We start from the raw sequence: 25685 nt of genomic DNA, 5'->3' as shown, positions 1-25685 counted from the left end.
CCCTTTTATTCCCCTTTCTCTACTGTAATTTACCAATTAAAGGAACACACATAGAAATTCGGTGGTTTTTTGTAGAAAAAGCCCAGCAGGGACTCATTTGCATATTAGGCCACATCCCCTGATGTCAAGCCAACCAGAACTGCATTCCTGCTCAAAAAATCCCTGTAGAAATTCAAATCATTAGACTACTGTTTGGACCAGAGATGCCTGGAACTTAGCAGGACAGAGCCTGGGACCTTCTGCCTGCAAAGCAGGTAGTGTGTCACTGATCCCCTGGCACTGCCTTACCTATCTTCCTAGGTACAGAGAGCCTTTGTCTCTCATGTTGTTAAATTGGCAGATAGCATGGGTGCCCCTGACCGCTTGTCGCTGCGTCCTTATCTTGGATACCTCTGAGCTTGACATTCAGATGTGGCAGAAGTGGAGCGACTCTTTGCATACCGTAGCTTTTGGCGCCACTGATGACAAAACTCACATCTCTGTACACTCGTGCAAAGTGTGGGTCTAGATCTATCCACTGCAAAAAGAGCGTCATGGTTTTGACAAAGCGGGCTTTGGTGCGCTGAAAGTTTTGTGCCACAATAAGAGTGCCCGCTGTCATGGTGACACAAGCTCTCGAGGCTGATTTACACTACCATGGACTAATACAGCGACCCATTATAAAGTAGCAGTGTGGAGTTTAAAGGAGAAGATATTGAAACATTCCAGTACATTCAATATAGATACAGAGTTCACTTATAGAATTCATTGGCATGTGAAAGAAGAGATTGGATTTATATCCTGCCCTTTACTACCTGATTGGGTCTCAGAGGGGCTTACAAATCTCCTGCCCCCTCCCCACAACAGACACCCTGTGGTGTAGGAGGAGCTGAGAGAGCTCTGACAGAAACTGCTCTTGAGAGGAACAGCTCTGTGAGAACCTGTGACTGACTCAAGGTCACATCAGCAGGTGCACATGGAGGAGTGGGGAATCAAGCCCGGTTCTCTCAGATAAGAGTCTGCACACTTAACCACTGCACCAAACTGAGTTAAGGGAAAGGCCAGACTGCAACAGCAGAACATCCGTTTGGCATGCAGAAGGTCCCAAGTTCCATTCCTGCCATCTCCATGGCATAAGGCCCCTGCGAGATCTTTCCCAATTCCACATGGCCTGTAAAACTGAACATCCAGTTGGCATGGGGAAGGTCCCAGGTTCCATTCCTGCCGTCTCTACGCCATAAGGACCTTGCGGGATCTCTCCCAATTCCGCAGGGCCTGTAAAACTGAACTATTTCAACAGGCCTTAAATGGGAGAGGACTGCCACCCCTACACTGCTGAGCGATATCACTCAATGAGGAATGACAATCACTATAGGATCACTATCAGAAGGAAGGAAGTTATGGTCGCACCTATACTGAAGTTTTTGAGCAGCACCGTGAAATGTATTTTGTTATTTTATTGTTTTAAATTATAATCTTACATTGTTTTGAATTGACTGTTAGCCGCCCCGAGTCCACTTGTGGAGAGGTCGGGATAGAAAATTAAAGTAATAAATGAATATAAATGAATGAATGAATGAATGAATGAATGAATGGATCGCGTCAGAGATGATGTGAAAGGCCACAGCCTGGGATCCTGAAAAGCTGAGGAACAAGGTTGATCCTGATAGTCCAAGGATCTGACTTGGTATAAAGGCAGCTTCACATGGTCAGATTCACAAGACAGAAGACAATTATTTCTGGTCACTGAGTGGAACCTCCAGAAACAGAATACCTGAGTATTAGCAACTGAGAGATAAGTGACAGGGGAGGCAACTTGTTACCTTTATAGCCTGGTTGAGGGCTACCCAGACACTTGGAAATAAGATGCTGGATGAGATGGACTCCGTTGCCGTAGGATAATAGGGTTTCTCTATCCACATTTCAGCAACTGTTGACCACAATACCAAAGAACAGAGCGTCTGCATTCAGAGGAATTCTGTCTGCTGCGCTAAATGAACTTTTGTCCTGAATCAAAAAGCCAAATCTGTTATTCTCAGAATTCATCCTGAGTAACAGCAGTTAAGAGACAGATAGAGGGCGGGAGCATAGGCATGTACTTAAATAGCATTAGAACAATTGTAAGTCTTGTTAAACAAGACACATACGCAAACAAAATAAACAAAACAACACGCACACAAACACACCTCAAGCCTGCCACAATTTCAGCATCTTGGTCTTTATTTCTTGCCGTTTCAAAGTGGAATGCAATTTATTTTATTTTATTTTTTGCTCTTTATAAATACAGTTTGGCAGCTACACCCCACAGCATTGGTCCCCAGTCAAAGTTTAGAGTACGGTGAAACAGAGCAGGACAAGGAACGTTTTACACACAGAAAAGGAGAGCTAGAATACAACCCCTGGCTATAGAAACACGTTACGGGGATACTGGTTTTTCCCCTCGCTCAACAATTATTTTTAAAAACCATCGGGGGAGGGGGGAATAGCTGGTCCCTGATTTTAACTGAAGCTCCAGCCTCCTCCCTTCACGACACTCCGTGTGCAAAACCAACTTGTGCTTCAAACCTCTTCCCAAAGAGACGGGCAATCTTCTAACTACAGAATACAAGAAGAAAAGGGCTAGGGGGGGGAAGAGAACGTGGACTTCAGCAGCCTATACAGGCTGGCTTTGCTGGGGGTGGGGGGAGGAGAGACAAGCCATGTCCTTTGCACTGCTCTGAAAAGAAGCATGCGCGGCAGAGGCACACGGGTCCCGGCCTTCAGCATGCGGGAAAATCAAATGGGATGTTATCCCCCCTCCAAAAAAAAGTGGCCTAAAGGTTTTGTCATTTTTCAAAGGAACTGCTAGGGGTTTTGACAACCCCCACCCACATAACTATCCATGAACAAGCCATAGGGAAAGGTGTGATCTAGAACTGTACAGTGAAAACTGGACGTACTGGGGAGGGAGCAGGATCCAAGAATGAGAATGCTGCCAAAGTGGAGCAAAAAGGACTGCACGATTGCACAAGGGGATCATGCACAGACCGCTCTTAATCCAACTGGCGTAGACGCAGAGTGACTGCTAGGTTTGTGCTTGCATCTGGAGGAAAGGGCTACTGTTGCGCTGCAGAGGGGGGGGGGGGAACTGGCTCAGGAGCACGGCCCAAAAAAAGGAGCCTGCCCCCTGACCTTATAAAGCTATCAAACCACAAAATATGGAGAAGCCGTGGCACTGAGTTTGGAGGTGAAAGGACTATTTCAATGGGAGTGGGTCTGTGATACAGCTGAAAAAAAAAACTGATTCAGGTGAGACAGGGACCGTGCAGGACTCTAGATCTAAGAGAAAAACAATTTAACCAGGCCTCAAAAGGCAAGTATTTGTTTACAGACTAGAGAATCTAACAGTCACGAGTGTTATTTGGGTTGACTGCAGAAGAGGGTTGAAACTGGTTGGAAGTGGGATGTTTCAAGTACTGTAGGCAACAAGGGCTCCCACACACACACACCTAGAAAACTTGTCCCCAAAGGTTAGCCTCGCTGGCTGCTCTACTAAAGGCAGAACAGGTGGTGGATCTCCAGATACAAAGTCCCCTCTGAGGAAAGTTGTAAGTTTTACTTAGCCAATGATTCTAGTCCAGGCCTCACAAGTTCTGGCCAAACATACCAAACGGGTTGGATCTAGGCTCAATTTCCTGCTGAAAGTTCTGCGCTTCCATCAGCAGCGCGGAACTTTCCTGCCTCTTCTCCCCCCACCCCCCAAAGATGCTGCTCCTTGGGGACAGGGAATCCTCGGGAATGGTGTAAACAGGGCTCTTTTTGCAGCAGGAACTCCTTTGCATATTAGGCCGCACCCCCTTGAGGTAGCCAATCCTTCTGGAGCATACAGTAGGCCCTGTACTAAGAGCTCTTGGTGGATTGGCTACATCAGGGGTGTGTGGCCTAATATGCAAAGGAATTCCTGCTACAAAAAAAAAAAGCCCTGGGTGTAAGGGACAAATCAGGAGTTTGCAGCCTAAAGGGGGAAATCACACCTGCCTACCTGTCCATTAGCAGAAAATTACCATCTGGGAGACCTGCTCTCACATACACCACCTTAGTATTATAGTCCCAAGAGGCCAAAATAAGCAGTTTAACAAACACCAAGTGAGCCACTCACAGTAGGTCAGAAGCTGCATAGACCTATTCCCCCATTCCTGAATTACAACATGCCCAAAAGGGCGAGGGATGGTGTTTACCATCCGTACCTCTGGTTCCCATCCATACCGCTGGAAAAAACCCCGCCTCTACAGTTTGAACATTAACGGAATTTAAGAAAGGAGAGGACAAGGGGAAGGGGGTATCACTGTGCCCACAGCAAGTCACGGTTTTGAGGGAATGAAACTGAACAAAATAACAAAAGGGGGGATGGAATGGCGGGTTAGAGCCGTCCAAGGAAATTAGAGGTTGCTCAAAGTATTTGGTCTTCTCCCCTGCCCCCCAACTAAAGCTTGTGGAGGTGGACTTCTAAGGCAGTGACGGGTCAAGGGAGTGCAAGGTGCGGTCCACAAAAAGGCACGAAAGGGGGGGGGGGGAGGTGTCAAGGAATGCGTGGTTCGCTTTTCATTTTCTTTTGGCCCAGGGCGCTCCTGCGCTGTTGTCTTCACCAGGAGGAATGTAGCCAAGGAAGGGCCCCAGCGACAAGACGGACAAAGAGCTTGCTGTCCAGTGAGGGGGGGGGGGAACCGCGCCGTGACCGCTTCTCGTTGACAAGCATCCAGAAGAAAGTGACAAAAGCAGGTGGTCAAAGGAATGTGATCAGCAAGCCTGTTTTTTCCCCCCCCTCCCCTCCTCTTCCCCGAGGAAGGCACTAATTGGTACAGAAAAAAAACCTTTAAAGCTGCATTATTTTTCTTTGTTAAAGTGCAGGAAGTAAAATAAACGGGAAAGGGTTCTTTTCTTTAAAAAAAAAAAATCAAAATAGGGAAAATATCCGGAGCTCGGAGGTACTCTGGAAAAAGCCCAGAAAGCCGTGCCTGGATCTGCAGACTGAAGCAAGGCCATCGCCGTCAACCCAGTGACGTTTGGACCTCTCGCGTGAAGACTTTACAGGGATTTCTTGTTGTTGGCACTTGTCCCGGACGATGTGCTGCTTTCCGCCGTCGGAGCAGAACTACTCGGCTGGGACGTCACCTGGAAGGGGGAGGATGGACGCAAGAGAAACATGATAAGCTGATTGAAACAACAAGAAAAAAAATTAAGCAGAAAAAGTCTCTGACGCGAAGGGCCATGCTGCCTCTGAATGTGGGGCTTTCTGTTGGCCCCAAAATGTAGATCAGGCGTCCCCAACCCTTATGATCTCCTGATGGCAACTGGGCTTTGGGCACTGTCTGACACAGAGCGTTGGCCTGGATGGGCTGTTGGCCTGATCCAACATGGCTTCTCTTTTGTCTGAGGCAGGAAGGGCCCAGTCTCAATCACTGCCACCTTCTGCTAAGTTTCTGGAATTCTGGCCCCACTGGTGGGCCTCCTGATGGCACCTGGGTTTAGGCCACTGTGTGACACAGAGTGTTGGCCTGGATGGGCCATTGGCCTGATCCAACATGGCCAGGTTGCCACTGAGGTCTTGTGACATTTAAGATGCTCATGTACTTTTTTCCCTCAGTTGTGATATTGCACAGACATCACCTCTTCATCTGGGGGTGAGGGGGTAATTTTTTTCCTTGCAAACTTGATGGAAAACACCATAGGGCAGGGGTGGCCAACGGTAGCTCTCCAGATTATTTTTTTCGCCTACAACTCCCATCAGCCCCAGCCAGCACGGCCAATGGCTGGGGCTGATGGGAATTGTAGGCAAAAAAAACATCTGGAGAGCTGCCGTTGGCCACCCCTGCCATAGGGTATAGTTTAAAATCCACAGTCTGGGGCCAAATTCCACATCATATATGTATATAGAAAGAGCAAGAGTACAGTGCAATTAGTGTTGTGCCAGGCCAGGGGTGGCCAAACTGTGGCTCGAGAGCCACATGTGGCTCTTTCACAAATATTGTGCGGCTCTCGAAGCCCCCACTGCCCTGTTGGCTCACTTGGAGATGGCATTTGTCTCTTTATATCACTTCTCCAAGCCAAGCCAGCTGGCAGCTTGGGAAAAATGCATTTAAAATTAAAGTTGCTTTTTTTCTACCTCTACCTCTCTCCATCTATTTTCCTTCCTTCCTTTTACGTGGCTCTTACATTAAGCAAGCTTGGCCACCCCTGTACTAGGCTCTAGGACACTCAACTTCAGGTCCTCACTTTGCCATGGAAGCTGGCTGGTGACCTTGCTCACGTCACACACTCTCAGCCTCACCTACTTCAGAGGGTTACAATAAGGTCAAAACGGGAAACAGAACGACACAAGCTACCTTCAGTCCATACTGGGGAAAATGGCAGAGTACGAACGGAGTAAGTAAACACAGAAAGACTGCAAACCAGTACACACAAATGACTTGGTGGCACTATACGAACAAACGTGCTTTTTCTAGCTTGACGCTAGCGGCCTTTTCTGCAGCTGCTCTTGAACCTGCATTTGCCAGAAGTCAGTTCTAGTTCATGAGAACATCTGTTTATGCTGACATGCAATGCAAGTCTTTTAGGTGCCACAAGACTCCTGTCTATTTTTGCTGTGACAGTCTCGACACGGCTTCCCCCGCCTGTATAGCAGTTCATGAATTTTGAACACAAACATGGCTACATACCAACAATTAAGTCACAGGTCATTGCTGCTTTTACCAGCACTTCCAATCCAAACATAAAGACCAATTTCGCACGAGCCCTTTAATCCTGGTTTAACCCTGTCCTCAAACTAACATTCTACACTAGAATCAGAGAAACCAACTCCATGGCTATGATTTTAGTGTAGAATCTCCGCTTGGGGACAGGGCTAAACCAGGTCTAATGCAAAATTGGTCAAACTGATTTTGCACTCTTATCTTCCCAAGCAAAGCACAGGAGGTTCACTACAGAGATGCCTCAGCCTAGCCCAGGGGTGGCCAAACTTGCTGAATGTAAGAGCCACACAGAATAAGCATCAAAAGTTTGAGAGCTACAAGACATGAGTGATGTTTGAGAGCTGCAAGGCAGGCAAACAGATGGAGGGAAGAGGAATGTGTGGAAAGAAAGCAACTTTAACTTAAATGCATCCCCCAAGCCGCTGGCTGGCTTGGCGTGGAGAAGTGATTTAAAGAGACAAATGCCTTCTCCAAGCCGGCCAACAGAGCAGTGGGAGTTTTGAGAGCCACACAATAGGTGTGAAAGAGCCACATGTGGTTCCTGAGCTGCAGTTTGGCCACCCCTGGCCTAAACGGACACTGTCTTTTGCCCACAGAGGACCCTGGCCGATGGTAGCCACATGTCAGACTACTCTCGCGCCTTTGCAGTTGTCCACAGATGGCCACAAAGACCACCGGCGCCCTCCCCCTCCGGTTAAGCCACACCATCACAACCGCCCGTCCCACGGCACCCACCATTCCCAGCAGAAACTCGGCAGTGGTGTCGATGACGACGCCCAGTTCGCGGTACTGGCCCGAGTAGCGGATGTAGCCCCAGGCCAGGAGAGTGATGAGCAGCAACCCGACGACCAAGTTGCAGAGCTGCGAGACGATGTCCAGGCCGACGTAGCCCGTCAGGCCGGAGCTCAGGTAGAGGGAGACGATGCCGCTGAAGATGATGGCGGGCGTCCGGAAGGCGTTGAAGATGTTCTTGCTCTGGTTGTGCTTGGCAAAGTCCTCGTAGAGCTCTTCCATCTCCTGGATCAGCTCCTCCTCGTAGCGCTGGCTGAACTCTTTGCCCCCCATCTTCTTGATGCGCTGGAAGTGCTGCAGGGCCAGCGTCCTCTGCACGTGATGCTTCTCCGACAGCATGTCTGGCGAGATGTATGGCTTGTCCCCGCCACAGAGCTGGAGGAAAGGAACAGAGGCGTTCAGAGAGAAAGGCCAAAGGGGGGGGGGGCGCAACCTTTTCTGAGCTTACGGGCACCTTCGTCCCTCCTCCCAACAGAATAACCTTATTCCACCTTATCTGCCCTGAGATACACTCTTTCAGGCAGCTGTCTTGCAAAGCATTCTGGGGCTTGTAGTCAGTAAGCATTCGAGCGCTTTAAGCAGTAAGTGAATGTTTCCATGAATGGATGTTTCATAAAGGGAGAGCCTAGGGGGTGTGGCCTAATATGCAAAAGAGTTCCTGCTATTTTTAAAAAAGCCCTGCCTCTTTTCATTATCTTTGGTAGAATCTGACATTTTTAAAGAGCAGAGGACAACAGGATGGGAGAGAGAAAATGAGAGCTCAGCCTTTTATGGGGAGGATCTTCTAAGCCAAACATTCTGAGAATGTGGGAGGGAAGAACAGGGTAGTAGCTGGTTTCAGCCTCAGACTGGGGAGACCCAGACTCAAATTATCAACCAGTCAAGTCACTCTTTCACTGGAGAGCCAGTTTGGTGTGGAGAGCCAGTTTGGTGTAGTGGTTAAGTATGCGGACTCTTATCTGGTTGAACCGGGTTTGATTCCCCACTCCTCCACTTGCAGCTGCTGGAATGCCCTTGGGTCAGTCATAGCTATTGCAGTTGTTGTCCTTGAAAGGGCAGCTGCTGTAAGAGCTCTCTTAGCCCCACCTACCTCACAGAGTGTCTGTTGTGGGGGGTGGGAAGGTAAAGGAGACTGTGACCACTGTGAGACTATGAGATTCAGAGTATAGGGTGGGATATAAATCCAATATCTTCTTCTTCACATCTTGACCTACCTCACAGGGTTGTTGTAAGACTAAAATGGAGGTGGGGGTGAACCAGATTCACCATCCTGAGTTCCCTGAAGAAAGGGCAAGATTTTTTAAGAAGTATTGGAAAGATGAGAGGAAGGCTGTAACGCATCAACCCCCACCCCCCCCTCAACACCTCTCCCTGCAATTAGTAGTTCACCACGAACTTGTTGCTTACAAGCATTAACAACTCTTTTCTTCGTTGCAAGACAATCCAAGACCAGTCAATCTCGGGAGGTGGGAGAGTCTCCTCTCATCTTAACATCCTCACTCAGGACTAGCACCTTGAATCGAGTTCAGAATGCTAAGGCAGGCAATCCCGCTCACATGTTGGGGACAGCAGTTATGGAAAGAAAGATGATGCATCCCCAGAGACACACACACATACACAAATGGCAAGCCCCAATATGCTGCTGTCCTCTCACCTTTTCCATGTTCGTGTAATACATGTCCTTGGCGGAAGCGACGGCAGCCAAGTTATTGGCTTCAGCGGTGGCCTGGGAGGGTAGAAGAACAAAAGAAGTCCACATTTGCCAACAGTTCCACCCTGTATTCCCACGCATCTCTGGGGGTCTTCTGTCCAACTCTGCAGCTTTCTGCACCCTACTCAAAGCTGGTATAGGTCTCCACACACTTTGACCACACCTTGGCAACCTTAAGATCTAGAAACTTGGTGGGTTTTTTTTAATGAAAGCTATTTTTAGGCAGCTGAATTCCACACCCACCAGATGCAGAATAACCTTACCACCTTATCAACAATGCTGCGGTTTGGTACCCTTCCAGGAGTGGGAAGAGATTTAACTCTAAGGACAGCACATGACAAGACAGAAAACTCCAGACATCTCAGCTCCACCCATGTTTGAGCATCCTATAAGTCTGGCTTCTTCCCATATGAAACTATCTTCTACCTAGTCAGACCATTGGTCCATTCTGGGTTTCTAGAAAGAAGAGATCTTTCCCAGGTGCCTTAACCTATGGAGAATGATCCTGGAACCTCCTGAATGGAAAGCATGTTCTGGTCACCGCACCTCAAAAGAGATATTATAGTATTGGGAAAAGTGCAGAAAAGGGCAACTAGAATGAATAAAGGGTTGGAACACTTTCCTTATGAAGAAAAGTTAAAACGCTTGGGGCTCTTTAGCTTAGAGAAACGTCAACTGAGGGGTGACATGATAGAGGTCTACAAGATTATGCATGGGATAGAGAAGGCAGAGAAAGAAGTACTTTTCTGCCTTTCTCACAATATGAGAACTCGTGGAGACTCAATGAAATTGCTGAGCAGCCGAGTTAGAACAGATAAAAGGAAGTACTTCTTCACTCAAAGGGTGATTAATACATGGAATTCACTGCCACAGGAGGTGGTGGTGGCTGCAAGCGCAGACAACTTCAAGAGGGGATTGGATAAACATCTGGAGCAGAAGTCCTTCAATGTCTATTAGCCACAACATATTGTTGGAACTGTCTGGGACAGTGATGCTCTGTATTCTTGGTGCTTGGGGGGCACAGTGGGAGGGCTTCTAGTGTCCTGGCCCCACTGGTGCACCTCCTGATGGCACCTGGTATTTTTGGCCACTGTGTGGCAAAGAGTTTTGGACTGGATGGCCCACTGGATTGATCCAACATGGCTTCTCTTATGTTCATGTGCCTACCCCCACAAAGCTATGGCCTGTGCTGAGTTACCCTTGGGGACCGGCCACTAGCACACAATTAGAAGCACTGTTATCCCTGGGCAGGTAGCATGATGTTCTGTGCAGCTTTCTGTACTAGAAAGAGTACCTTTATCTACTACCAGGATGTGCAGAAGAGGAGAAGGAAATGACTGATGTTATCGTCATAAGGGCTGGATCTGTTGGACCCCTTTTGCTAACAGCAACATTTTCCTCCGGCCCTCGTGTTAGCAGAATGCTCCTTGTGCCAGGATGTGGGTATGTGTAAAATACTCCAGCCAGGTCAAAAAAGGGGGTTTCTGCACTTTCAGTTTTCTCACTTGTAAGTTCCTGTTCGTTGGAGGGGAAGGCCAGTTCCACACACGTTTTATGCCCTCTAGTGGTCGATTCAATATTACATCGGTTTATATCTGGCGTATCTCCCCACGGATTTAAACTGGAGGTTTTTATGCCAGACATAAACCAATGTAATATTGAATCAACTACTAGAGGGAGCAAAACAGGGTGGGGGCGGGGAGGGGGGGAGTAAAAACAGGAACTTAAAGCGAGGAAACTTAGAATACGGAGAAGTCCCAAAGAATCTGAAACCTTAAGAAACTTCAGTGTAGACAAAATCACTTTTACACCTCCTCTTCCCCAGCGGAAGGATGTGAAGAAACAGGGTAACAAGTAGGATTACCTCTGGCACAAAAAGAGAGGGCAGCCTCTGAGCAACACCCAAGTGTTTTACCTCTGCGACTCCAAGACTCTCGCTGAATAATGCACTTTCAATCCACTTTAAATGCAATTGTTTCACACAGTCTCCAACTGCAAAGTGCAGTGAAAGTCGATTGAAAGTGCATTACTCAGCATGCATGAAAGTGTCCAAAAGACTCACCTGCAGCATGGACTTGGGGTGAGGCAGATCTTCCCCCTGGTAGATCTTGATGTAAGCCTGGAAGGGAGTCAAATGCAATTGGTCAGCAAATAAAAGAAATGGATTGAGGAGGGCTGAGAATCCAAGCGACTCCCACCCTTTATGTTCAAGGGTCTTGTTGAGGAGAAATATCCCTCCACACACCCCAGGACCAGAATAGGCTAGTGGTTAGATTTGAGAGACCCAAGCTCAAATCTCCGCTCTAGCATGGGAGCTTGCTGGGTAATCTTGGGCCAGTCACTCCTCAGCCTAGCCTACCTCACAGGATTATTGTGATGAATCTAACCGTTCCTTCATGTCATCAAGTCCAGTAGCACCTCAGAGACCAACAAGAGTTTCAGGGTTTACGCTTTTGAGAGTTGAAGCTCTCTTCATCAGACTTGGAAATCTCCACTTCTACTCTCCTCATGTCTAATGAGAACCAGTTTGGTGTAGTAAAGTGGGTGGACTCTTATTCAGAAGAGCCGGGTTTGATTCCCCACTCCTCCACTTGCACCTGCTGGAATGGCCTTGGGTCAGCCATAGCTCTTGCAGGACTTGTCCTTGAAAGGGCAGCTGCTGTGAGAGCCCTCTCAGCCCCACCTACCTCACAGGGTGTCTGTTGTGGGGCAGGGGAGAGGTTAAAGGAGTTTGTGACCACTCTGAGACTCTGAGTATAGGGCAGGATATAAATCCAATGTTCTTCTTAATGAAGGGAAGTTTGACTCTCAAAAGCTTTAAAAGTCTCTAAGGACTGGACTCAAATCTAGACCAACAAAGCTGCCCTCCGATATGATCTCCATGAAGGAAGGGGGAAATGATACACACTACCCTGAGCTCCTCAGAGAAAGGGTGGAATTGCAGTGTTTTTTGTTAGTGTGAGATTAGGTTTAAAACAATACGCCACCGCTACAACATAGTTTACCTTGAAGTATTCCAGCAAGCCCCGGCAGGTGACTTTGGAACCATTGATCTCCTTTTCCAAAAGCTGGCTGGGATCCAGCACAAACGGGATCAAGTCCAGCAGCTGATCTGTGAATTCATCTGCAATGTCTACAGGAAAGGGAAAGCAAATTGGCAGAGGGTTAGAAAGGAGAGAAGGAAGCTGCTCTTCCCACAACCAGTCGTCAGTGGAAAGAGGGACCACGGAGGCAAAGGGAACTGTGAAATAACAACGCTCACACTCCACAGAGAACGCTATCGAATGCTGCAGGATAAGGATTGGCAGGGGCACTCCAACAAGAGACTTTAGATGAGATTATCACTTGGAAAGCCGAGATATGAAAAAAGGCACATCAACACCACTGAACCCATAAAAGTAAAAGACGGTCCCCTGAAGAAGGGTCTTCCCGAAACAAAATTGGACCGGTTCTTTTATGATTCGTTGGACTTTAATAATATATTATTTTTCTGGACAGTAGGCGTGTTGTGCAATAGATGGTTTTTTGTCTGTCACAGTGTTGAGAATTTTTGGAAGAAACAAATTGTAGATAATATTGAACATTTTTCCTAAGCGGAGTTTGAGCGTTGTTATTTCACACTTCCCACAACTAGGGCAGAAGGGTATCTTAAGTGATTTGTCTTAAACGATGGGGGGGGATTAACTAATGGAATATAATATTAGGCACAAAACAAAGCTTTAAAAACCCTTTCAAAGAGGTCTGATACAGCTCACTTTCAAGTTTCTAGTCCTTAAACTGCAGAGTATATTTGGCCCTGACCAGAACAGCCCAGGCAAGCCCGATCTGGTCAGATCTCAGAAGCTAAGCAGGGTTGACTCTGGCAAGTACTTGGATGGGAGGCCTCTTTGGAATACTAGAGCTGGAGGCAGGGGCAGGCTTTATTCAGCCACCTCTCTGAATATCCTCCAAGCCCCCCGTAGGGGCCAGTCACCAGAGGTGACCATGACTTCCAGGTGCACATGCATGTAGGCGTGTGCACACACACACAAATACAAAAAAGGAACTGCAGAGTATATTTGAAACTATGTGGTTATGCTGGGTGAAATCACAAAGTAAGAGGGATAGCGTAAAAAAAATTCTCAGAAGGTTCAGAGTGCAGCATGATTTCCCAAACTAACAAAAAAAAAATATGTTTGGCCCGTGTAATGAAAGTTCCTTGCACTAGGGGAAAGCACTGCCATCAGCAGAACAGATCCTTGCAACCCCTGGTCTTGTGCAAACTTTGGTTAGGCGCTACCTCAGTACTGACAAACCACAGGCACAGCAGTCGTTCCACTTGCCTAGAGGTGGGAACGCTGAGCAGAGGGGCAAAGTGAAAGCAGAACAGTTGTGTGCCACTGTTTGCCTGCTGTGCATCTGTCGTCTCCGACTGCAGCTTGACTTCTAAATCGACAAGGTTTGCGCAAAACCCCGGGTTGTGGTGCTGCCTAGACAGAAACTGCATCTTTGCACCCAAGGACTGCCTAGCTCAGTCCTCGGGCTGAGGGCATTTGGAGAATACAGACTGAGCCCTTACCTTTCAGGCGGCCATCAAAGTTTGGGCTGGTGGCCACCTTGAGGCCGGGGTGGGGCAAGAGGAAGCAGTTGACGTTGGTGAAGCAAGAGTGGATGTGCTTCCGAACGTTCTGGATCTCCTCATGCTGGTGAGATTTCACCTGGTGGTACAAGGAGACCGATCAGTTGTTGGGAGCTCTTTTTACGAAAGAGTACCAAATTCTGCATTTCTTCCATCTGAGGTGGCCTACGAGGGGGTCCCAGGTGATCTCACTTCCCGAAACTGACCAGACCCAGACTTGCTTTGCCATCACAACAGAAATCCCCAACGTGGTGTTTGTGGGTGCTGTGGTGCCCACAGAAACCTTTCTTGGCGCCCACCAAGTGTTTTTGGAAAGTGCATGGAGCCAGGTGGGGCTGCTGCCCAACAGGGCTTCGGATTGGTTGTGCAAACTGAAATAACATTGTTTCAGCACCAGCTGCCGCCAGTGTTCGTTTTATTCTCTCTCGCTTGCCTTTCCCGGTGTATTTTTTTTCTTAAAATACCCTTCTTCTCCCCTGAATGATGCCTTCCTGTGTGTGGTTGGCTCCACCTCCTGCAGCAGCCATTTTGTGGATGTGCTCACCACTCTGTGTCAGAATTCCAGAGATGCCCGCAGGTTGGGGACCTCTGCTCTCCAAAGTGTGGTGAGATCACTTGCCTTCAGACCTTGGGACTATTAGCTTAAAGATAAGCAAGGGATGGAATTATGTTTTATGTTTAGTTACAGGACAGTCACAAGGGCCTGTTTAAGTATTAGCAGGTATTAAATCAGGGTTCAAAAAACCCCGGGCACCAGGGCACCAAGAAATTTCATTATGGTATCTAGCACTTTTATAGATCATTTACTGAAAACACTCCTCCATGATGCTCAATAGAAGTACAAAGCTTATTCAGGTTAGAAACAGAGGTTAGCTTTTTGTTCGGATGACAACCTGGGTGACCCTATAAGAACATAAGAGAAGCCATGTTGGGTCAGGTCAATGGCCCATCCAGTCCAACATACTGTTTCACACAATGGCCAAAAAACCCAGGAGCTATCAGGAGATCCATCACTGGGGGCAGGACACTAGAAGCCCTCCCACTGTGCCCCCCCCAAGCACCAAGAATACAGAGCATCACTGCTCCAGACAGACAGTTCCAACAATATGCTGTGGCTAATAGCCACTGAGGGACCTCTGCTCCAGATGCTTATCCATTCCCCTCTTGAAGCTGTCAAAGCTTGTAGCTGCCACCACCTCCTGTGGCAGTGAATTCCACGTGTTAATCACCCTTTGGGTGAAGAAGGACTTCCTTTTATCCATTCTAACCCAACTGCTCAGCAATTTCATTGAGTGCCCACAAGTTCTTGTATTGCATCTTCTTTCTCTACCTTCTCTATCCTGTGCATAATCTTATAAACCTCTATCATGTCACCCCCTCAGTCAATGTTTCTCCAAGCTAAAAAGTCCCAAGCGTTTTAACCTTTCTTCATAGGGAAAGTGTTCCAACCCTTTAATCATTCTAGTTGCCCTTTTCGGCACTATTTCCAATGCTATAATATCTTTTTTGAGGTGCAGTGACCAGAATTGTACACAGTACTCCAAATGAGGCTGCACCATTATTTTATACAAATAGTGGAAATAGTGGGCACCCTGGGCAGTAGTGACCATGTGATTTTGGAATTTACAGTCTTAGGGAAGGGAAAAGCTATACGTAGTCAGACTTATAGGTTGGACTTCAGAAAGGCAAACTTTGATAAACTTAGAACTATGCTGGGTAAAATTCCATGGTCAGAAATACTTAGGAGGAAGGGGGTTCAGGAGGGGTGGGAGTTTTTAAAAGCGAAATATTGAAAGCGCAATCACAGACGATTCCTATGAGAAGAAAAAATGGAAAAAGCCTAAAGAAGCCGAAGTGGCTCCATAAACAGCTCTCTAAAAACTTGAGAAATAAAAAAGACTCCTTTAGGAATTGGAAGGAGGGCCTTATAACCAAGGATGAATATAAACAAATCACCAGTGCTTGTAGAGGAAAAGTTAGGAAAGCTAAAGCTCAGTATGAGCTTAGGCTGGCCAAAGATGCTAAAAACAACAAAAAAAAGGGTGCTTTTCTTATGTTCAGAGTAAGAAAACGAGCAAGAACATGGTAGACCCATTGCGAGGGCAAGAAAGTGAAATTGTAACAAGTAATGAAGAGAGGGCGGAACTGCTCAATTCCTACTTTTCCTCAGTCTTCTCTTCTGAGGGAAACGGTGCTCAACATGGCAAAAACAGAACATATAAGGTGGATATGAAGTTCCAACCTAGGATCAGCATGGGGTAGTACATAAACACCTAGTTTCTTTAAGTCCTCAGGGCCAGATGAATTGCATCCAAGGGTTCTAAAAGAGCTTGTGGATGTAATTTCTGAGCCTCTGGCTATTATTTTTGAGAATTCTTGGTGAACAGGAGAGGTGCCGGAAGATTAGAGGCGGGCAAATATTGTCCCCATCTTCAAGAAGGGGGAAAAAAAGATGATCTGGGTAACTACCGACCCATCAGCTTGACGTCTCTATACCTGGAAAAGTTTTAGAACAAATCAAACAGTCGGTCCTGGAACATTTAGAAAGAATGGATGTGATTACTAAGAGCCAGCATGGGTTTCTCAAGAACAAGTCATGTCAGACTAACCTGATCTCTTTTTTTGAGAAAGTGACTACCTTGCTGGATCAGGGGAATGCTGTAGACATCGTTTATCTTGATTTCAGTAAGGCTTTTGATAAAGTTCCACATACTATCCTTGTTGACAAGTTGGTAAAATGTGGTTTGGATCCTCTTACTGCTAGGTGGATCTGTAACTGGTTGACAGATCGCACCCAAAAAGTGCTTGTGAATGGTTCCTCATCCTCTTGGAGAGGAGTGACAAGTGGAGTGCCTCAAGGATCTGTCCTGGGACCTGTTTTGTTCAACATCTTTATCAATGATTTGGATGAAGGAATAGAGGGAATGCTTATTAAATTTGCCGATGATACTAAATTGGGAGGGGTTGCAAACACAGAAGAAGACAGAAACAGGATACAGGATGACCTTGACAGGCTGGAAAACTGGGCTAAAATCAATAAAATGAAATTTAAGAGGGATAAATGTAAAGTTCTGCATTTAGATAGGAAAAATCCAATGCATGGTTATAGAATGGGGGAGACTTGTCTTAGCAGTAGTATATGCAAAAAGAATCTAGGGGTCTTAGTGGATCATACGCTGAACATGAGTCAACAGTGTGATGCAGTGGCTAAAAAGGCAAATGCAATTTTGGGCTGTATCAACAGAAGTATAGTGTCCAGATCACGTGATGTAATGGTATCACTTTACTCTGCTCTGGTAAGACCTCACGTGGAGCATTGTGTTCAGTTTTGGGCACCACATTTTAAGAAGGATATAGACAAGCTGGAACGGGTCCAGAGGAGTACGACGAAGATGGTGAGGGGCCTGGAGACCAAGTCCTATGAGGAAAGGTTGAAGGAGCTGGGGATGTTTAGCCTGGAGAGGAGGCGGCTGAGACGTGATATGATCACCATCTTCAAGTACTTGAAGGGCTGTCCTATAGAGGATGGTGTGGAATTGTTTTCTGTGGCCCCGGAAGGTAGGCCCAGAAACAATGGGTTGAAATTAAATCAAAAGAGTTTCCGGCTCAACATTAGGAAGAACTTCCTGACCATTAGAGCGATTCCTCTGTGGAACAGGCTTCCTCAGGAGGTGGTGGGCTCTCCTTCCTTGGAGGTTTTTAAACAGAGGTTAGATGGCCATCTGACAGCAATGAAGATCCTGTGAATTTAGGGGGAAGTGTTTGTGAGTTTCCTGCATTGTGCAGGGGGTTGGACTAGATGACCCTAGAAGTCCCTTCCAACTCTATGATTCTATACAGGGGCATTATGATACTGGCTGATTTGTTTTCAATTCCCTTCCTAATAATTCCCAGCATAGCATTTTTTTTTACACAATACTACTATGCTTTTGTTATAGTTTATGGGGAGGGATGACAAGCAACTGTGAAGAGTTCAGGATTAGGTTTTGCAGTAGCAATCATAAGAAAGAATAGTGATAAAACCCTGAAGGGTGAAAAATAATTCTGGCCCCTAAAGCCAAAGAAAATCTGTCAATGCCCATATTACATGCTGTGCAGGACGGCAGACTGTAACCCTGCATGGCCGCAGAATACAGTTTCCTAAGACCAACAAAGTTATATTTTGGATACGTGCTTTTGCAAGCATGCACAACTTCTTCAGACACTTCTCAATCCCAGAGTTACTGTAGCACAGATCCACAGATAGCAAAACTTTGGCTGGTAAATGCCGCCTCAAGAGAGTCATTCCCTCTTCCAACGCACAAAGGAATGCCTCTGCACTTAGAGATATTCTGTACTCCCTTCCACACATGAAGGAACGCCTCTTCTAAGATAAGAGGCAACACACGTGTGCATACCACCTAGAAACAAAGCACCCTTTTTTTCCTTCTAAGTGTGCTGTTTTTAAACACACAAATGTATGCAAATTAACTACGATTTTATTACCTGCAACAGCCCTAGAGAAAGCCTCAAATTCCAACAGATCTGCCATTTCTCACTAAATGCCAAACCAGGGGTGGTCAACCTAGCTTAACATAAGAGCCACACAGAATAAATGTCAGTTGTTTGAGAGCCTCAAGACAGAAATATCAGATGTTTGAGAGCTGCAGGGAGAGAATGAAGGCAGGAAGGCCAATAGATGGGGAGGGAGGAAGGGAAGAGAGGTGGAAAAGAAGCAACTTTAACTTTAAATGCATTCTCCAAGCTGCCAGCTGGCTTGGATTGGAGAAGTGATTTAAAGAGAGAAATGCCTTCTCCAAGCTGGCTTCGAGAGCCACATGTAGCTCCCAAGCCTCAGTTTGGCCACCCTTGCGCCAAATGCTGCTTGTGAGTTGCAAAATGCAACAACAGGCTCTTCCCTGCTAGGCTTCCCACTGGTTTTTACCTCCAGTCGCTTTTCCAGAAACTGTCTGCCGCCATCCAGGCCATAAGAATACTCATACGGGAAACTCCAGTCTCGGACCAGGAACATCAGGGTCTGCGTGGAAGACAAAAGGCATCAAGCAACACACAAAGACGACGGCAGGGAAGGACTCAGAGTGCTCCACCCAGTACAAGAGCGTGAAGCAGAAACCCACATACCTGGAACGGTTTGAGGAAGATCTCATCCATGGCCAGTCGGCCGTACTCCGTAAAGAGCTGGAAAGGGGAACAAAAGACATCTTGCAAGCCTGTTTTGTAGTTAAGGCAAGACAATGTCCATTCTCAGCTGCTCTTTTGGAACAGCAGAAAGGGTGAACTGGGTGGTGGCAGGGAGGACCTCTTGCAGCATTTGAACATATACAATGGTTTTATCCAAACATCTGGCCCATCTATGCATAGCAGCCCGTTTCAACTTGCAACAGAACTTTGGTGTTATCAGGCAAAGGATAGTATTTTCCATCACCTGGTAACTGAGGGCATCAGGGAATGAACCTGGGTCATATGAACGCACGAGGCTGCTGTATACTGAATCAGACCATCTGTCCATCAAGGTCAGTATTGTCTACTCAGACTGACAGCAGCTCTCCAGGATCTCAGGGCAGAGGCCTTTTACAACACTTACTACCTGACCCATAAATGGAGAGGCTGGGAATTGAACCCAGGGCCTTCTGCGTGCCAAGCAGATGCTCTACCACTGAACCACAACTCTCCCATGACCTTCTGCACTTAAAGTTCATTCTATACTACTGAGCCACACCCAGCAACAAATGAAACTCGTTCAGATGAAGTCCAAGTGCCTAAAAAGTTTTATTTGCTTTGACTTGGATGAAGTGAGAGCACTGACTTGTCCAAAGTTAGTACTTTTTTGTTCTACCTGGTAAGGACTCTCCAGAGTTTGAGGTGCAACAAGATCTCAAAAGAACTTCCCAGCAACTGATATCTGAGATCCTTTAATTGGAAATGCCAAGGATTAAACCTGGAACCATCTGCCCATAAAGCAAGAGCTCTACTGTTGAGCTCAAACCCATTTTTGCAGAATTCATTCTGGGTGCTGAAATCCTGCCTGCCTGACCGCTGAAAGTCTTATTTAGAAATTCACTGGGCTTTTCTGATTTCTCTCTGGTATAAAGACAAGAAATGGGAAGGTTTTTAAAGCTAAGATTCTCAGCAGTACCACATTCTCGGGTTTTGCTCTCTGGCAGAATCACAGAATATACAAAGCCACGTGAGCGCTGGAACAACACCCATTTCTGTACAGCACCCTGCACGCCACTCCACAAATGTTTCATCAGTAGACCTTACTGCCTACCTGCAGTTGCTGTAGATCATCTTCCTGGATATTCTGGGACAAGTTATAGATCTAAAAAAGGAAAGGAAGTGACATATCAGCCATGCTGACACGCTCCAAACGGATAGCCATGTGACTACTTTGCAGCAAAAACAACTGTAAGATCTGTGGCACCTCCAAAACATTAACAGATTTATTGTGCACCCACAAGTGAGCTTTGGGCCACAAAAGCAGATGCCACAATAAGTCATTCAGGATCCACAAGACATTTTGCTGTGCAAGAACTCAGCCATGTTGCAAAGAGTTCTTTCCTATTTACATAGGAACATATGAAGCTGCCTTCTACTGAATCAGGCCCTCGGTCCATCAAAGTCAGTACTGTCTACTCAGACTGGCAGCGGCTCTCCAGGGTCTCAAGCTGAGGTTTTTCACACCTATTTGCCTGGACCCTTTTTAGTTGGAGATGCCGGGGATTGAACCTGGGACCTGCTTACCAAGCAGATGCTCTACCACTGAGCCACCGTCTCTCCCCGAGTATCTGACAAAGGGAGCTGTGGCTCTTGAAAGTGCAAACCACAAAAATCTTGTCTCTAAGGTGCTACTGGACTCAAACCAAGCTGTTCTACTGCAGACCAACACAGCTACCCTCTGAAGCAGATGTTCCTTTAAAACACGTACAGTAATACTAAGCGCAGAATTGGCATAATTCAGTATGCATTTATATAATCTACACACAAAACTCCAGATTTCATTAGATACCCCTTCAAGTTTTCGATGAGGACCACTACATTCTATCCATTCTCCTGTGTGGCAGTTCACCACTTCCTTTTTTGTCTTAACTGAGCAGTTTCTTCTTCTTCATTTCTCAGTCTGTCTCCTCTCCCCAAAAAATATTTAAACAGTTATATATATTTGGACCCAGCCTAAGATACTGAGGAACTGGAAAACCATTTTTTGGTACTGGTAAGAATATAGCACGTGAGAGGCTGATATGAATTCACATAAACTGTTTTATTTCACTCTTACAGGGAAATGGTCAAGTGAGATCGTCAGGGAAGTTTCCGTTTTAAACTTGGCAGGTGAAAAGGCAACAGGAATGAGAGAAACTTCATACAGCTATATATAATAGATAGCTGCTCACAAAAATGTAACCATTTTGTTCAACAGACAGATGTTTATAAGTGTTGACAGAGATCACTTGGCTGTCACTCCTTAAGATAAACAGACATAAGCTTATTGGTCATAAAATGACTAAAGTCTGTGGAGGCAGGAATATACACACAGGTTCAAATTTTCTTTCTTTAACACTTGATAGGAACTACCCCCCTTTCCTCTGAGCTATTTCCCTCAGGGAAGGACGACCATTTCCCTATCTCAAGATCCTCCTCGATCTTTCACTCTTCTCCCTCCCTCTCTCTATACCCCTCACCCTTCCTTCCTGCCACTCTCAACTGCCACTCCCTCAGGTCAATAACAGAATTCTGTTTTAACCTGCTGTCAATCAAGGTCCTCAGACTAATATAACGCATCAACAGTCAGCTGGCTGTCAGAGCCTGTTTATTTTGCAGCTACTTTCATTTACTTTAATTTCTGTTGACTTTAGCTGGTATTGTATACCTCGAACTGTGAGATGCCTAGAAGGCAAGGGAGAAATGGTTTTCAAAAAAAAATATTTCCTACCTCAGTCTGGCCTGACACATTTTCTGCACCCTAATCCTTTTTTTGCCTAGACCACACATGGCCTTCTGGGTAACAGTCCCGTTTTAGCAACTATAGCGATGCAGTCACCTCTCCCTCAAGCTGTCGAGGCAAACAAATCAGCTGTGACTCAACCCTCAAGTGGATCGGAGGTCTTGCATGAAAGAATCGCTTTGTTTACAAAACAAGGTCAGGGAGACTCACCTGAACGGAACTGGTCATAGTGCTGAGGGCAAAGATGGTGGCACAGTCCTTGACGGTTGACTGGCTGTCGAAGGCTCCTTGGGTGTCCATCAGCACAACCGCCACCTGAAAGCAGAGGGCGAAAGGGTTAAGAAGAGGAGACCAAAAACAGACCCCCTCCCGATGTGTCCCCCAGCAGCCCAACTGGTAATAGCCATCCTTGCCAACAGAGAAGAAAGAATTTCAATCAAAACTGCTGTCTTATACTAAATCAGACTTTCTAGCCATTAAAGTTAGTGTTCGCTACTCAGGCTAGCAGTGGCTCTCCCGAGTCTTTCACATCCCCTATTACCTGGTCCTTTCAACTGGATATGCCAGGGACTGAACCTGGGACCTTCTGCATGCAAAGCAGATGCTCTACCACTGAACTATGGACTCTGCCCAAGAGAACAGGATGGAGGGGTTGGTTGCTGCATCAGAGGAAATACCTCCCAATGGAAGGAAAAACCAGTCTGTGGGCTTTCTCTAGAGCAGGGGTGGCCGAACTTGCTTAACAAAAGAGCCACATAGAACAGGGGTGGCCAACGGTAGCTCTCCAGATGTTTTTTTTGCCTACAACTCCCATCAGCCCCAGCCATTGGCCATGCTGGCTGGGGCTGAAGAAGAAGAAGATGATATTGGATTTATATCCCGCCCTCCACTCTGAAGAGTCTCAGAGCGGCTCACAATCTCCTTTACCTTCCTCCCCCACAACAGACACCCTGTGAGGTGGATGGGGCTGAGACAACTCTCACAGCAGTTGCCCTTTCAAGGACAACCTCTGCCAGAGCTATGGCTGACCCAAGGCCATGCTAGCAGGTGCAAGTGGAGGAGTGGGGAATCAAACCTGGTTCTCCCAGATAAGAGTCCACACACTTAACCACTACACCACACTGATGGGAGTTGTAGGCAAAAAACATCTGGAAAGCTACCGCTGGCCACCCCTGACATAGAATAAATGTCAGATCTTTGAGAGCCACAAGACATGAATGTCAAGTGTTTGAGAGCCAGAAGAAAGGAAGACAGGTGAATAGCTGGGGAGGGAGAGGTAGAAAGAAACCAACTTAACTTAAAATGCATTCTCCAAGCCACTCCAAGTTTGGCTTGGAGAAGTGATTTAAAGAGACAAATGACTTCTCCAAGCTGGCTTATGGGGTGGTGGGGACTTAAGAGAGTCACACAAATGTGTGAAAGAGCCACAGTTTGGCCACCCCTGCTCTAGAGCAACAAAAACATCACTAGATGAAAGGGTCTTTCAAGAGTCCCGATTATAAATTGAAAATCTAGCCTCTGAAGAAAAGCTCACCACCAGCACCCTGCTTTTACCTTGTTCCCGCTTGGTTTCTCCACAATGAATACCTCACTCCAGATCTGAATGCCGGTGGTTTCGGGGTCAGAGCCACCACGCCAGGAGAAACCTGTCAAGGGCTCATCATTTTCTCCCAGCCAGTTGGAATGGCCCCCTTCTTTCTGCAGAAAAACAAGGAACTCCGTAAAAGGGGCTGCCTGCCTCCTCACCGCAGAGAGGGCCTGACCCAATGATACAGGCGAAGCCAATCTAACCTTTCAACTTTTAACAGGGGAATGAACAGACTTTCACAGAACATCAAAACTTTGAGGAAAGTTACGCGCAAACAAATGTTATGAAAATCAGCCACCTCAAATACAGCAATCCAAAATATTAAACTTTAATCCAATGAGAACAACACTTAGCACAAGGCTCCACAAATCCCAGCCACCAGGTCTTCGTGGCACCTAGAAATTTCATCATGACACCTCTGGGGTCTTGGCAAGAATCTAGCCAGCCATCTTTGCTTCTTTCAGCTTTAATCTTAAGGAGCTCAGCTCTGTAGCAATAAAGTAAGACTGCCATTTTTCTTTTAAAAATGAGTTCATGTGATAAGCAAATCAGATTTCTCTGGATAGAATTCTCAGAAGAGATTTGGGTGAGATTTCTATGCGTGTGTGTGACTTTGGCTTATAGGAAGAAATCCAAAAAGCAGTTTAAGACAATAACTTGAACGTTGGCTTGCTTTCAATTGCGTGTTTTAAGTACTGTCAAGTCATTCCCGACTTATGGCAACCCCATGAATTAATGATCTCCAATACATCCTATTGTTAACAACCTCACTCAGGTCTTGCAAACTGATCATGTCCTGGATTGAGTCAACCCACCAGTCGTTGAGTCTTCCTTTTTTCCTACAGCCTTCTCATTTTCCTAGCATTATTGTCTTTTCATCAAGTGACCAAAGTATGATATGCTTCACCCAAAGGGTGATTAACATGTGGAATTCACTGCCACAGGAGGTGGTGGCGGCCACAAGCATAACCACCTTCAAGAGGGGTTTAGATAAAAATATGGAGCAGAGGTCCATCAGTGGCTATTAGCCACAGTGTGTGTGTGTATATAAAATTTTTTGCCACTGTGTGACACAGAGTGTTGGACTGGATGGGCCATTGGCCTGATCCAACATGGCTTCTCTTATGTTTTTATGGCCACTGTGTGACACAGAGTGTTGGACTGGATGGGCCACTGGCCTGATCCAACATGGCTTCTCTTATGTTCTTATGCTTCAGTTTGGTCATTTTAGCTCCTACAGAAAGTTCAAGTTTAATTTCATCTAGAATTTACTTATTTGGCAGTCTATGGTATCCATAAAACTACTCCAGCACCACAAAGGAATCAACTTTCTTCCTGTCACGTTTCTTCCTTGTCCAGCTACCACACCCAGACTTAGCAAAGGGGAATACTATTGCTGAGCAATACCATCGAAAGGACCACCAAGAGATAAACAGAAGACCTAATATAATCTGATCCACCTACGCTTCAAAATTTTGTATAGCATCTGATATCTTGCTTTTAAATTGTTAATTGTTTATGTTCTATTTGTTTTAAACTTGTAACTGAGATTACTGGTTTTACTACGACTGCTAGGCGCCCTGAGTCCGCTTTTGGAACGGGCGGGATATAAATTGAAGGTAAATAAATAAAAAATAAAATCTCAATCATGGTTGCCAATGATACATCTCAACATTTAAGAATCTTTTCCAGCTTCTTCATGTCTGCCTGTGCCAGTCTCAGTCTCCTTCAGATTATTTAGCTGCAGTTTTATCTCCTTCAGATTATTCAGCGGCAGTTTCCATTTAAAATTTACATACTCTAATACCATTGTAGAAACAGGAAGAGCTTTGATAATTTTGGCCCTTGTTTTTGCAGCAGTACACGGTTAATTTTCATATGCTTGCCTTTTTAAATGCCTTGTCTAATAAAGACAACTGTTCCCTTTTAAAAATAAAAGCTAAAACTCTATGAAGGTTTTCTGTCTGGTTTTCAGGTATTCAAAGAACAACTCACAATTCATTCATTTGTAAAATCAGGCAAGATCAGGCAAGATCCCAGAGGTATCTGGAGCTACTAGTTTTAGAAGATAAATTCTTAGAACACTAATTAGTTTAATTTCTCTATCTGGATGCAGATAAAAAACCGGGAGAACCGGGTTTGATTCCCCACTCCTCCACTTGCACCTGCTGGCATGGCCTTGGGTCAGCCATAGCTCTGGCAGAGGTTGTCCTTGAAAGGGCAGCTGCTGTGAGAGCCCTCTCCAGCCCCACCCACCTCACAGGGTGTCTGTTGTGGGAGAGGAAGGTAAAGGAAATTGTGAGCCGCTCTGAGACTCTTTGGAGTGG

At 46.2% G+C, this 25685-nt stretch overlaps 1 protein-coding gene across 1 annotated transcript in view; it reads right to left on the bottom strand.

The window, feature by feature from the left end:
• Window positions 1-4777: 4777 nt before the first annotated feature.
• The window catches only part of ATL3 (atlastin GTPase 3), a 42866-nt gene continuing 21958 nt past the window's right edge, over window positions 4778-25685 (bottom strand). Inside the window, exons 3-13 of the mRNA XM_060254859.1 lie at window positions 23325-23468; window positions 21981-22085; window positions 20100-20150; window positions 18950-19006; window positions 18753-18845; window positions 13769-13907; window positions 12216-12343; window positions 11273-11329; window positions 9154-9225; window positions 7443-7874; window positions 4778-5130 (exon numbers count right to left, since the gene is read on the bottom strand). Coding sequence (XP_060110842.1) covers window positions 5044-5130; window positions 7443-7874; window positions 9154-9225; window positions 11273-11329; window positions 12216-12343; window positions 13769-13907; window positions 18753-18845; window positions 18950-19006; window positions 20100-20150; window positions 21981-22085; window positions 23325-23468 — 1365 coding nt within the window. The 3' untranslated portion in view covers window positions 4778-5043. The remainder of the gene's footprint in view (window positions 5131-7442; window positions 7875-9153; window positions 9226-11272; window positions 11330-12215; window positions 12344-13768; window positions 13908-18752; window positions 18846-18949; window positions 19007-20099; window positions 20151-21980; window positions 22086-23324; window positions 23469-25685) is intronic.

Source organism: Heteronotia binoei, chromosome 1, assembly GCF_032191835.1.
Source record: "Heteronotia binoei isolate CCM8104 ecotype False Entrance Well chromosome 1, APGP_CSIRO_Hbin_v1, whole genome shotgun sequence".
Lineage (NCBI taxonomy): Eukaryota > Metazoa > Chordata > Lepidosauria > Squamata > Gekkonidae > Heteronotia > Heteronotia binoei.
Note: the sequence above shows the minus strand (reverse complement) of the source record. Positions and strands in the feature narration are given on the sequence as shown.